At 35.6% G+C, this 13292-nt stretch overlaps 1 protein-coding gene across 1 annotated transcript; it reads left to right on the forward strand.

Annotated features, from left to right (window-relative positions):
* The first annotated feature begins 673 nt into the window (after window positions 1-673).
* Window positions 674-10425, forward strand: clca5.2 (chloride channel accessory 5, tandem duplicate 2). Its single transcript, XM_009291544.5, has 14 exons — window positions 674-945; window positions 2407-2544; window positions 2632-2782; window positions 2863-2971; window positions 3058-3223; window positions 3305-3535; window positions 3765-3989; window positions 4086-4266; window positions 4834-4940; window positions 5187-5402; window positions 5490-5754; window positions 7246-7410; window positions 7495-7719; window positions 7811-10425. The coding sequence occupies exons 1-14, from the start codon at window positions 796-798 to the stop codon at window positions 8188-8190; spliced, it is 2709 nt and encodes a 902-aa protein (XP_009289819.2). The 5' UTR covers window positions 674-795; the 3' UTR covers window positions 8191-10425.
* The last annotated feature ends 2867 nt before the right edge of the window (window positions 10426-13292 follow it).

Raw genomic sequence — 13292 nt, forward strand, 5'->3', positions numbered from 1 at the left:
GAGCACGAAGTGGCATTTGAAGGTGTCAGACGCGGAGCACAGGCGCTCTTGATTCTGGAGGTCATTAATAATATAATAACATTAATACTGAAATGGTAAGGCATTTTATGATGACCAAAACAACATTTCAGATGTTTTATAATGTGCTCAATCAGACGTTTTATCCATTCACACACATTTTAAGCATCACATGATCTCTTTTAACAAAATCACATGACCTTTTTTAATGCGCATGCTGGAGTTTGTGCGGTAAAAGTGTTTCCATCGCAGTTTTTGCGCATCTTTTCTAATCAAATAAAAAGTTTATCCGACCCAGTTAGGCGCATACTTTTTTTCAAAATTTATGCGCATCATGGCGTTTCCATCAACTGTTTTTTTTAATGCGCATTTGCAAAATGAGCATAAAATAGGTGGATGGAAACATAGCTACAGTCCTGGAAACATGCCTCAGGGATTCTGGTCTTTTAGCATGATGTCAAAACTCTTATTAGCTGCAGATTAACACATTGATACTACTAACATATATTTTATTCACATCAGTATTTCTGTGTTATCACATCAGAACATTTTATAAGGATTAAAATGTTGTAGATGCATTAGTTTACTATGATAACTGAATGAGATCACAGTAAATACAGCTTTTTGTTTGTGATGGACGATGGGCTCAACCCCTGATGCTGAAATAATATAGTCACACCCCTGCGTGACATAAAAACCCACACTCAAATACCTTAAGATCATTTCTGATATTGTTTAAAACAATATAGACTCTGCAAAACAATAGACTCTGCAGTCATGCACTTAAGATCGGTGTTTGTCTTATTATGGATGCTGCGGTTGTCCACGTCTACTGGAATCAAACTAGATGGAAATGGATACATTGACATTACAATTGCAATCAGTTCAAAAGTTCCAGAGGACGACAAACTCATTGATAAAATCAAGGTAAATATGCACTCTATTAAAATGTGAAAGAAGTAGGTAGAATTAAAAAAAAATTACAAATGTAAAAAAAGTTTTGCAGTGTTTCCCCTGTAATTCGAATTTTGTACTGAACTGCATTTTTATTTTATTTAAATTGTTTATTTAACATCATTGAGAAATAATTAGAGTTTTTGGTCACACTTTATTGTGATGGTCCTTTAGTTGAATTTAAGTTACATTGCATATACATACCAACTTATTCTCATTAGATTATAAGTAGACTGTTAGGTTGGGGTTAGAGTTAGGGTAAGTGCAAGTTGACATGTATTTGCAAGGTTTCTTACAGTCAGTTTAATGTCTGTTGAAGGAGCAGTGTCTACTAATACTCAAATGGACCAACAAAATAAGGTTTTACCGAATTTTTACAATTTTTTAAAAGTATAGGCACTCGCCATTTTTACTATAGTCACACTTTTCTTGTTGGGAAAATATAGTTTGCGTAAATTTGACTTTGACATGCTGAATTACTTGATTTAGATGTTGTGTTATGTTTACATGCCTTCTCATTCATTTAACTTCTTCTGTGTGTTGTGTATTGGCTTGCTCAGTGTGCATGAGCAAATGGGTTGTGTCGCAATGCAATGAGTTTTTATTTTTCAGGACTCAAAATTAAGGGTTACCAAATTCATCTCTGACCACACCAAATAAGTTATTTCTTAGCCACAATTTTTGAAGGAAAATTTTGCTTTATAGGTGCACTTTAATTCAAAAAACTTTTCTTAAAAAAAACATTACATTTAAAAAATGATTATTGTCATGTATCTAAAATATGAACAGTAATCTGTCCTGGTTAAAAGTCCCAGATCAGCAGTTAACTACACAAAAGGGGAGTTGTCTCCCATTAAAGCAATGTTATTGTAAAAAATATAATTAAAGCATATTAACAAAAATAACTATAAGCAAAAGAAAGCAGGTGAAACATACCGTGCACACGGTTAATGTAAGGCCTGTTAACAATCTCTTCTAAGAATAATTCAAATGAAAGCAGTGACCGCTGCTGCTTACAAAAGAATGTGTATTTATTTTTTAGATCTTGAGCTCTTGAAAGCAGCAGGACCGTGGGTGCACGATCATTGCTTTTTGTCCAGTCTATTTTAAAGGGAACCAATCGCACCCTTTGCACTTCCTCTCGGCACGGTTGCTTTCGCGCAAATAAACGGGAGCGCATGCCCGTGGAAGTTTTTACTTAAATGATATGCATGAGTGTGTTTGTGTGTGTGTGTTAATGTTTAACTTATTTTAATTAGTAAGGATAGCCTTACATTTATTAGAGAATAGTTTTTTTAGCAACTATTATACCCCATTCAAACTAAAAATGTTAAATGCTATTCGTAATTGTGTACGACATTTACAATAAATTTTTACTGCTTTACATAAACACATGTACTCTCTGCTTATATTGTAATATTTTCATTCTGACAGGACATGGTCACTGAAGGGTCAGTTCATCTGTATAAAGCATTGGATAAAAAGGTCTATTTCAAAGAAGTTACAATACTAGTGCCACTCAACTGGAATAGTAAGGGCTTTACCAAAGCAAGAACAGAGTTATTCGAAACGGTATGACAAATTACGCCACTATCTTATTTGTTAAATCTGAATGTTCATTCATTTCACTTACAAGATATATTCCTGTATGAAATGCAGGGCATGATAAGAATCGATAATCCTCATCCAGCATACGGTGATGAACCGTACACTAACCAGTATGGTGAATGTGGAGCCGAGGGTCAGTACATTCATTTCACACCAAATTTCCTCCGAGACGACAAACTCATTAGGCTTTACGGGTCAAGAGGTAAACATCAATTTTTATCCATCAACAGTTTAAACTGCAATATGCTTTTATTATAAGTGAGGATGGTTCATTTTTTGCAGGAAAGGTCTTGGTGCATGAATGGGCTCATTTGAGATGGGGCGTATATGATGAATATAGTGAAAAAACTCCATTCTACCGCTCTGCCAGTGGCAAGATTGAAGCCACAAGGTCAGGAATGTTAACACAAATTAAGTATTTTCTTTAAAAATCTATTTGAAAATGATCTCAACTATTGATTTCTTACTGTTCATCAGGTGTAGCAAAAACATTGAAGGTCAGCTTTATGATGTTACAGCTGATCCTCTTCAACCGTGCCAGAATGATCCACAAACTTCACTACCAACTGATGGGTGCAGGTTTATTCCCAACAAATATCAAAGCACAGACAGCTCCATGATGTCTTTGCCAAGCCTGGATTCTGTAAGGACAGAATTCCACATCTGCAGTGGTTTCTATGCAGCATAAACCACCAGTGTTCCATCAAAAATGTTTTTGTTTCAGGTGATCACATTTTGTCGTGAAAGCGAGCACAATTATGAAGCCCCAAACTTGCAAAATGCAAAATGCAGCAACAAAGCGACTTGGACCGTAATATTTGAGGATTCTGTGGATAAAGACGCACTTCGTTCTCTAAAACCAATGGCATCGACTCCACCAGCGCCAAATTTCAAAGTTGTGCAGCGGATGCAAAGAACTGTTTGTCTGGTTCTTGATGTCTCTGGAAGCATGAAAGTATGGAAAAGCATTCACTTGACCTAAAAACAGACATGCTTTTCACACCTGAAAAAGTTAACCCTGGGTCATCTAAACTCCTTAAAGTATAGTTTGAAAACCCTAGGTTTCCTTTATATAAACTTTAGTGCTCCAATTAATAGTTTTTAAATACTTTGATGCATAAAATTGATGTTACATGGCATGCCTATTACATGCCAAGATTTTTAAAGTTGCATCCATTTTCTAGGGTTCACGTATTCTTCGACTGCAGCAGGCTTCAGCTCATTTCCTGCAGAACATCATTGAGGATCAGTCCAGCGTGGCACTTGTTACCTTTAGTACTGATGCTTCTACTCTCAGTGCCTTGACTACTATTGACAAAGAGTCCACACGAGAGAATCTTGTCAAATTGTTGCCTAATGTAGCAGAAGGAGCGACAAATATGTGTAAAGGCCTTAACCTAGGCTTGCAGGTGCTATATTAGTTACACAACCAAGCGTAATTTTGCATGTTTATAATGTCTGATTGTTTGTTAAATGCCAGTGTTTTTTGTCTTCAAAACCTTAAGGTACTCAAAACTGACAATCAAGATGTATTGGGAGATGAAATCATTTTTTTGACAGATGGTGAAGCAACGGATACCCTTAGTAATTGTGTTCCAGCAGCGATTAACAGTGGAGCCATAATACACACAATAGCTTTGGGTGATAAAGCAGATAAAGCACTGAGAGAAATGGCTGACAAAACTGGTGAGTTAAACATGAACAAATTAAAAGCGTCATGGAAAGTTTTGTGGACTATATGAATGCTTAAAACAATTAGAAATGTAAGAAACCCATTATAAAAGGGAAAAATTAGGGAGGGGGTAATTCTGCAGCTTGTATGTGACAAATGCTCTAAATTTTAGCTTGGTCCTCTTAGAAGCAACATTTTTACTCAAATTCTGAATGGATTAGATATGCCCTATATTATATACAGTAATACACAAATGATGTGAATAAGCTACACAAGAGATAGAAACATGCATTGTGATCTGTGTAGTTCAGTTCACTCATAAACGATTCAAATAAAGTCACAAATCTCAATGAAAATGATAATAGATCACAGAACAAACTTGCCATATAAATTTAAATGTACTGATCCAATAATATTAACATTTTGGTTTTTCAGTTCAATCAGTTTTTGTGTGGCTACAATGTCCACTTTTTCCACAAAATATAGGCCTACGAATCTTTTAAGCAATATAACAGTACATACTATCGATGTCTGTTTTTTTATCCGGTGTAAATTTCTTATGTGTTCTGTGTTGATATTAGGGGGGAAGTTTATCACAGCCAGTGATGACGTTCTCTCTAATCAGCTACTGAATGGATTTTCTTCACTAATAATGCCAACAGGAAACCAAACAAAAGATCCAGTTCAGGTTTGAGAAATGATTGCTAATTAAATGGCAAATTACATTTAGACTGCATCTGGGGACCCGCTATTAGTTCAACCCATCTGAAGCAGCTAATCACACAGGATCATTTGTAAATATGCATGCAGTTGTGTTGAACCATGTTGGAGATAAATTTGGATGGTGGGTGCCCAGGAACAGAGTTGAAGACCTCTGGACTATCTTTTTGTGAATATATATATATATATTTTTTTTTTCTCTTCCACCCTTTAGATAGACAGTGTGGGAATAAAAACATCTGACTGGTTCAATGGGACAGTATCAGTGGATCAGACTATTGGTACCAAAACCAGCTTTACAATAACCTATGAAACCAAATTACCTCGCATTTCCATACAGTCCCCAAGTGGTTTAACCTACAGTCAAACGCAGATGCGTCATGATGAACCAGCAAAAACGGTCACTCTAAAAGTTCCAGGTACTGCACAGGTAGGACAAGTGGCACAAGATTCCCAAAGAACATTTCATAAGAAAAGCTTTTACATGTATCTAATACTGCTGTTGTGTGTTTGGTAGACTGGAGACTGGAAATACAGTATCTTAAGCCCAACACTTCAGTCTCTGACTGTAACAGCGACAAGTCAAGCGGCACGTGCAAATGTTCCTCCCATTACTGTCAAAGCCCAAATGAACCAACAGTTTAGCGATGGCAGTAAACCCATGATAGTGTTTGCTGAAGTAGTTCAGAATTACAAGCCTCTCATAAAGGCAGAAGTGTGGGCTACGCTGGAGTCTGAATCCGGGACTGTACATGAATTACAACTCCTTGACAATGGAGCAGGTAAATAACACACAATGATGGTTTCGGAAGTTTATTTCCATTTTGCCATGACTAAATATGAGATGAACTGCAAGATTACAAACTTTAATTTGAAATAGAAAGACATTGGAATATCACTCACAAAAATAAGTCTGCTTAATAGAATTGATTTTGTGAGGAAAAAGAACTACAATTACATAACATCATAGTTGGGTTGGGTTTGGGGAATTAAAGGGTAGTAATGACCAAGAGGTAATCCAGGAAAAGGATGACTCAGGGAATTAAAGAGATGAGCGGACAAACGGCTAGATGGGACCAGGGGAGACTCAGGGCGTACTCACACTATGTACAGTTTCCTTGACCCGGGCCAAAGCACGCTTGCTCTGAACCGTGCAGAACCGTGCTCTGGCACATCTATTCCAACCAGACCAGGGCCGGCCAAGTGAACCGTGCCTGAGCCCGATTCAGAGCACTCCCACTTCTCAAACAATTCGGGAAACAGGCCTGGGGACTGTTCGGACAGTATAGTGTGAGTAGGCCCTCAGAGGTGAGGAGCTGAACAGGACCAGAAGAGACTTGTAAGGGACCAGCGAAGAATCAGGGAATGGAGTTGTAAGTGAACAGCGAAAACTCAGGGGATGAGTAAGACAAAGAGCTAGATGAGACCTTAATAGCAATTTTTATGGGCAGTTTTGGTGTCAATTTGAAAGAAGGTTGCTCTATGGTCATCACCTTCAGGGGACAAAGAGCTCGACGAGACCAGCGGAGAATCAGCAGATGAGGATCTGAACAGGACCAGCAGAGGCTCAGGAGACGAGAAGTGAAACGGGGCCAGAAGCGACTCAGTAAAATAGAGCTTGATGAGACCTGTGGAGACCCAGGAGATGATGAGCTAAGCAGGACCAGCAAGAACAGAAGAAGCCAGAAATCCTCCTTAATAAACAATCCAAAATTTCATTGTCCAGCACCAGCTCATTCTCATCGGTAGTAGTGTGAAATCCAAATAGTCAAAGTCAATTTTGAAGGTCTTTGAATGGAAGTATATGGAGCTTACTGAGAAGGGAATCTAATTTTGTATCGCAAAAAAAATGGCAGGTGGGGTTACAGTGTCCCAGGGCATACTTATAACTCTTCACATGTACGGCAAAACTCTTGAAAAGTCAAAAGGGCAAGCTGGCATGTGACTGTTTCCTGAGGCTGGCTTGATAAAAAGTGCACAGAGTGTGACAGGAAGGTGATTAGATTTGCAAACTGAATAAAGCCTCCTTTATGGTTCTCATGGGAGCAGTCTTCCTTCTCAAAAGTTTTAAATTTAACCCTCTCATGCACATGATCACACCGGTGAGATCAGCCTAAGGGTCAACAGGAGTATTTTAAAATTAAGTGTGAAGGGTACACTGTATGGCTCATTAGACACCTCACTCAACCCCAACTCAAAAAGAATATAGTGTTCAACTTTTGAATTCTATGTGTTCAAAAGTCCTCAAATAATATAACTTTTTTATTTAACAGGAGCAGATACTTTCAAAGATGATGGAGTCTATTCTAGATATTTCACACGGATGAAAAAGGGGAGAAGCAGCTTGAAAGTAAGGGTTAAAAATAAAGATGGACAAGCCAGATTTACTCTTCAAAAAAGAGGTGGTGCACCATACGTACCCGGATATGTGGTGAACGGTAAACCCTGAGACTCCAAAAGCAAACAAACATTCCCTCAACCTCAATTTCTCACAATAATCCAAGTGGTTCCTCTAATTTCAGGTGTAGTGGAGCTGAACCCACCAAAGCTTTCAGTTTCTGAGGAACTACCAGAGGTTGGAAGCTTCACCAGAACAGCCACTGGTGAGAGTTTTGAGGTGAGTCTAACAAGCTCAAAGCCACCAAAATTCCCTCCATGCAAAATCATAGATCTGAGTGCTGAGATCCAGGAGGACGCTGTGCTTCTCAGCTGGACGGCTCCTGGTGAAGACCTTGATGAAGGGTCAGGTAAAAGCATGCAATATACAAGCAATTTCAAAGTTAGACCACAAAATAAAGTCTTTTGTTGACTTTACAGTGTGTTTCTTTTCATTTTAAGCTAAATCCTATGACATCAGGTGGAGTTTTGAAGTGAAAGACCTCCTCTTCAACTTCAGCAATGCTCACGTAGTCAACACATCTGTCATCTCACCACAGGTGTTTGGATCAGTCGAACAGCATTTGTTTAATCTCAGTTTTCCCATCCAAAATGGCACTATACTCTTTTTTGCGATTCAGTCTGAGGACAACGAAAAGCTGAAATCTGAAATGTCTAACGTGGCTTCAGGTTTACAGATTATCCCTAATCCAAACACAGGAGATCTAGACCTGAAGCTGATTTTTATTGCTATTTCTGTTTGCCTGGCGTCTGTGGTGGTTATTGGAATTTTTGGAATTACAACATGGGCTTTGACACGAAAGAAACTTTCTGATTCCTAGAGATAAACCAACATTAAAATTAACCCAAAGAAAAAGTTTATATCTTAAAACTGCATTGTACACCTTCTGCTTTCAATAAAAGTCATGTTTGGTGAAGACATTGAAACTGGGTAAATTTGGAAATGTTTTGTGAGGGAATTTTGATTGAGATGATGATTACTGTATATATTTCTTGAGATTATTATGTGCTCTGGAAACGATGTACTTTACCATCACACAGTAACTATTGTTGTTTTTAAGCTATGAATCAGTTTTTATTTGTATTTTGTCTGTTTACATTTGAAATTTAAAGTTTTACCAATTTTATTCTGTTACTATTTTTTCTTTGCAGTTTTTTCATTATAATTTTAGTGTAATAATGCCAATATATGGTAATACCTTGGAAATATAAGGTTCTATCTGCATTCTGAATAATTTTGAGATATTGAGTTTCAAAGATTTTGCATTCCATATAGCAAACAGAATGTGTGTAACATTTGTTTTTTAAATAAAACTTATAAATAACTTATAAAAAACTTGTAAATAAGTTGTCATTTAATAAGAATATGTCAATAACTCAATTTTGACAAAAATAGCAGATAAAACCGGATCATTCTAAGGTGACTATGATATGTCTTAGGTGCTTTGCATAAACAAACAAATAAATAAACAAATATCCTCCCCTCTTTATATTATAACATCTGTTGAATTATTTATATCTGGTAAGGACAAAATAAATCCCTTGCACCCTTAGTAATTAAAGCTTCTTTATAATATAGATTATATAAAATGCTTACAAAATAAAATATTAAAATATGTTTCAGTGAATCTGCATTATTGTTAATAATAATATAGTCACAAATTGACTTTTACCATCAGCGTTCTTCATAATATGGGGATCCTGAGAAAGGATCTTTTGGGGATCCATAGGAGTTGCTTGAAGCAGCCCAAAGTTGTGGAGGATTGTGGACCAATAGTCCACTGGAGTAAATAGATTCTATAGACTCTCGTTATTCAAATGTTAATGACCATTACATGACAACATCATAGAGACATTGGTTCACTTTGCTTAGTCTACCAATCAGACTCTCAGGATCATCAGGAAGCTGTCAGGCCATGCCCTATCAAGCATTTAGAGCACCCTATAGTAAACAATCTCATTATCTGCCTTTACAAAAAAAAAAACTGAATGGATGTCTTTGGTACACAATGCCATAGAGACATGGGACAGGGGTTATTTGACTCCTATCAGTCTTATAAATTTTCTTGCACAATCTGTAACCGCACTCTTGCAAAACTATTTGTGTTCCTTAGCAATAAAAGCGCATTGGGCTTAAATTCAAAGACATCCAATCTTTGGATTATTGTATCATAAAAACATGGAAGGGGCTCGTATGACACAGGGAAGCAGTTCACAAATCACCTTCATTGCTTTCGAGTCAAACCCGATCAACCATCTTTAAACCTCCTGTAAACCCATAGTCGATTATCTTTAAATCTAAATATCTTTAAAGCATGGAGGTTGCTTTATATTGTTCATACCATCAAGAAGCCTGTAGTGTTTGTATTGGCAGCTATTAAGTTATCCAGCTAGACAACACCTTGGCATGTAACTCATCCTGCACTATTCATTGTAGACCCATAAATGAGGTATCAAACTGACAGTCTTGTTGAGTTGAGGTGCGTTAGGACTTTCTTAGGGGTCAGTGATAAAATGCAGCCTAAAATCAGCCCATAATGCACCACTGACTTAACTTAGGTACAAAAAGTGTGACAGTTGTTTTAATTTTAACCATTTTATAACCATAATAACTACACAAAAAATCCAGAAACAATCTAAAAAAAACTACTGTGTAATTGAAGAAACATATCTGATTTTCATTTTACAGCTACTTTACCTGTATTCTCAGTTGCATTGTGCTTTATTAGTTGTACTATATCTGGAAAGCTACATTGGCCTTGTATTTTAATGCACTTTAGTAAAATGTTAAAGGTACATTTTATATAGGTAAATTGTTTTTACGAATGTATGCTTCTGTGTAAAGTTTACTGAAGTTTTTGCATAAGCCGTAATGGAAAAAAGTCAATTGTACTGAGCATATACTGTAAAATTACTGGATTTTCTGTTTTGTTTTTTTGTTTTTTATTAAATATTTAACAGAAAATGTCCTGGTAATTTTCTGCCAGTAAATTTTCAGTTTTTACAGATTTTTACAGTGTATTCAAGCAACCATTTAGTGCACCCTAGCAAATAGCAAAATTAAGAAAGAAAAAAAAAAGATCAGCTCTAAAACTTCATAGAGACATGCTGCTTGGCATTGCAGAGTTTTGCCTGAGTAAGCGCTGCTAACATTTTCTTTAGAATCATTACTTATAGTGATTAAGTTTAAATAAATGGTTCTAAATAACAGCAAAACAGCTACAAGAAATGATTTCATGGTGTATCAAGAATGACATAAAGGTTCACCAGATGTGTAATCTGTTAATGATTAAAAACATTTCTTATTACATATCTTATTACTCAGAATGGCTTCCATTCAATTTATAAACGTTTCTTTCAATCTGTCATACTTGTGTTACTGGAGGGAAGATAGGGAGCCAGGGGAACACAGGAGGAAATCTTAAGAAAATTCCTCTTTTGAAATCCACTTGATAAAATACATCCAAACAACAGGGTAACATAAGCATTATACCGAAAAAAATCCAACAACCAAAGAGAAGTTTATACACGAAACCACCGAGGGTAATACAACTGATAATGACTTGACAAGGCAAACATTTTAAGCCCTGTCCACACAACTGTACTCAGTTAAAACTGAGCATTGTGTGACTGAAATCAAACTCCAGCCAGGGTGAAGATTTTAATGCAAATTCTACACGTTCGCAGCAAACTCATTTAGTAATCTGCATTGTTTGCAACGCAGGATGGCTATCCGAATCTTTTCTATATCCCACACCAAAGATGTTACATGTAAGGACATGTCAATTAATCACAGAGTTATATTTTTTTGGCATTAACTCTTTATGCACAATAAATCACATGATAATAATAACATGACAGTATGAAAATGAGTCATTTGAATTTGCACCTGGTGAAAAGATACTACCGACTGCTGTTGGCAAGATTATAAATGTTGGAGTGATTTATGATAATGAGCTAGACTTTTCCATCTTCTTGCAGACTTGATGGGTGCGAACATTCATTTTTTCAGATGTGAGTTTTTTCAAGCATCATGCATTAAGATAACACAGAATTCACATTTGGCCAAATAATAACAATTTCAATGCTGGAGGAAAAGAAACTGACACTGATAATGCAATTTCAGGAGAACTTCAAGGGAAATCTACTTTCCTTTTTTGAGATACAGAGAGAAAAAAAAAAAGAAAAAAAAGAAAGAAACAAAGGAACATAGACTTTTATGCAATTTGCTTGCAAAAATACTTCATTTAATGTGAACCAAGCATAAAAACCTCACCGCCGCCTGTTGGTTCGGTGTGCCCTTCACATGCTTCAGTCCATTTTTGTGCAATCGAGAGCAGGGAAAACTCTGTTTATAAAAATGCCTATGTGCGTGTGCACACTGCAAAAACTGCTTTTCTTACCTAGAGGTTTTCTCGTTTCTAGTCCAAATATCTACAATTTCTTAAACCAAGAAGCATTTTCTAAACAAGTAAAAACATTTTTTTTGTTTTAAGAAATAATGTGCCCAAACTGAATGAGTTATCTCTTAAAACAAGCTGAATAATCTGCCAATAAGGTTAAAAAAATATATAATCTTGTTTTTTATTTTAAACACTATTATTTTTCTTGTTTTAAGGAAAAAAACTCACTTAATTTTGGCATATTTTTTCTTAAATCAAGACAATACGTTTTGCTTGTCTAGAAAATTCTTCTTGGTTTAAGAATTTTTAAATATTCAGACTAGAAACAAGAATAAAAAATCTAAGTAAGAAAAGCATGGCCTAAGATTTACTTTCAGCAGTCATTGATGATCACTCAGTATTTGTAGAGCTACTGACAGGGGTTTAAAGCCAATAAAAACATGTAATTACAGATATTAACATAACTTGTGTTGTCTTATAGTGCCATATTGGAGAATCATTACTTCACGGAAATATCCCTGTAGGGCAATGTCTCTTCAGATAGCTGACTGTGATATTTGTTAATCATTAGTTTCATTTGAGTTCAGTCATAGAGCTGTAAATGAGGACTTTATGGCGTTATGAGATTTTAATTATGATCATTCACTGTTATTGTACCTCTGCCAGTGATGATCATTAAATTATACGGTCACTATTCAGTCGTCTAGCAGGCGCTGAAGTTCTGCAATTTTTATCTATGAAATAACATGAGGACAATTTGCAGAAATGACTATAACACTGCAATAAGATAGCAGATTTTAAATTTTAAATGTATTTTTATGAACACATTCAATGTATTATATTGGTTTGAGAAAGATCCTCCATGCAGATCTTTTAGTCAAGCTTCTTTTTATTCTGAGACCAAATTTCTAAAAACATCTCCTCTTCTACATCTAGCTTTTGATTAACAAGCTCAAAAAGTAATGGTGACTTCTAGGCTCACATGAATATTTATGCTATATACACTAACCGGCCATTTTATTAGGTACACCTTTCAAGTACCGGGTTGGAGCCCATTTGCCTTAATTGCTCTGGAGACTATCTGGAGACTACTATTTTGTCCCAAAATTGTTTTTAATAAAAATTAAAACTGCTTTTATTCTAGCCGAAATAAAACAAATAAGACTTTCTCCAGAAGAAAAAATATTATCAGACGTACTGTGAAAATTTCCTTGCTCTGTTAAACATCATTTGGCAAATGTTAAAAAGAGAAGAAAAAAAATCAAAAGAGGGCTAATAATTCTGACTTCAACTGTACTGTATGTATGTATATGTATGTATATATATATATATGTATGTATATATATATATATATATATATATATATATATATATATATATATATATATATATATATATATATATATATATATATATATGTATACAAATAGTGTTTTTAGTTCCAGTGAAAGTAACTGTTAATGCTTCAACATATCAAATTATTATAGATAATTTCAATTAAACAGTCTTGGGATGCCTCT

This window comes from Danio rerio, chromosome 15 (genome assembly GCF_049306965.1).
Source record: "Danio rerio strain Tuebingen ecotype United States chromosome 15, GRCz12tu, whole genome shotgun sequence".
Classification (NCBI taxonomy): domain Eukaryota; kingdom Metazoa; phylum Chordata; class Actinopteri; order Cypriniformes; family Danionidae; genus Danio; species Danio rerio.

Excerpts from the sequence above, each read along its gene's own strand:
- clca5.2 (XM_009291544.5), top strand. The coding sequence starts at position 796 with ATGCACTTAAGATCGGTGTTTGTCTTATTATGGATGCTGCGGTTGTCC. Across the intron at positions 946-2,406 it reads AACTCATTGATAAAATCAAG|GACATGGTCACTGAAGGGTC; the intron begins GTAAATATGCAC and ends TCATTCTGACAG. Across the intron at positions 4,267-4,833 it reads AGAAATGGCTGACAAAACTG|GGGGGAAGTTTATCACAGCC; the intron begins GTGAGTTAAACA and ends TGTTGATATTAG.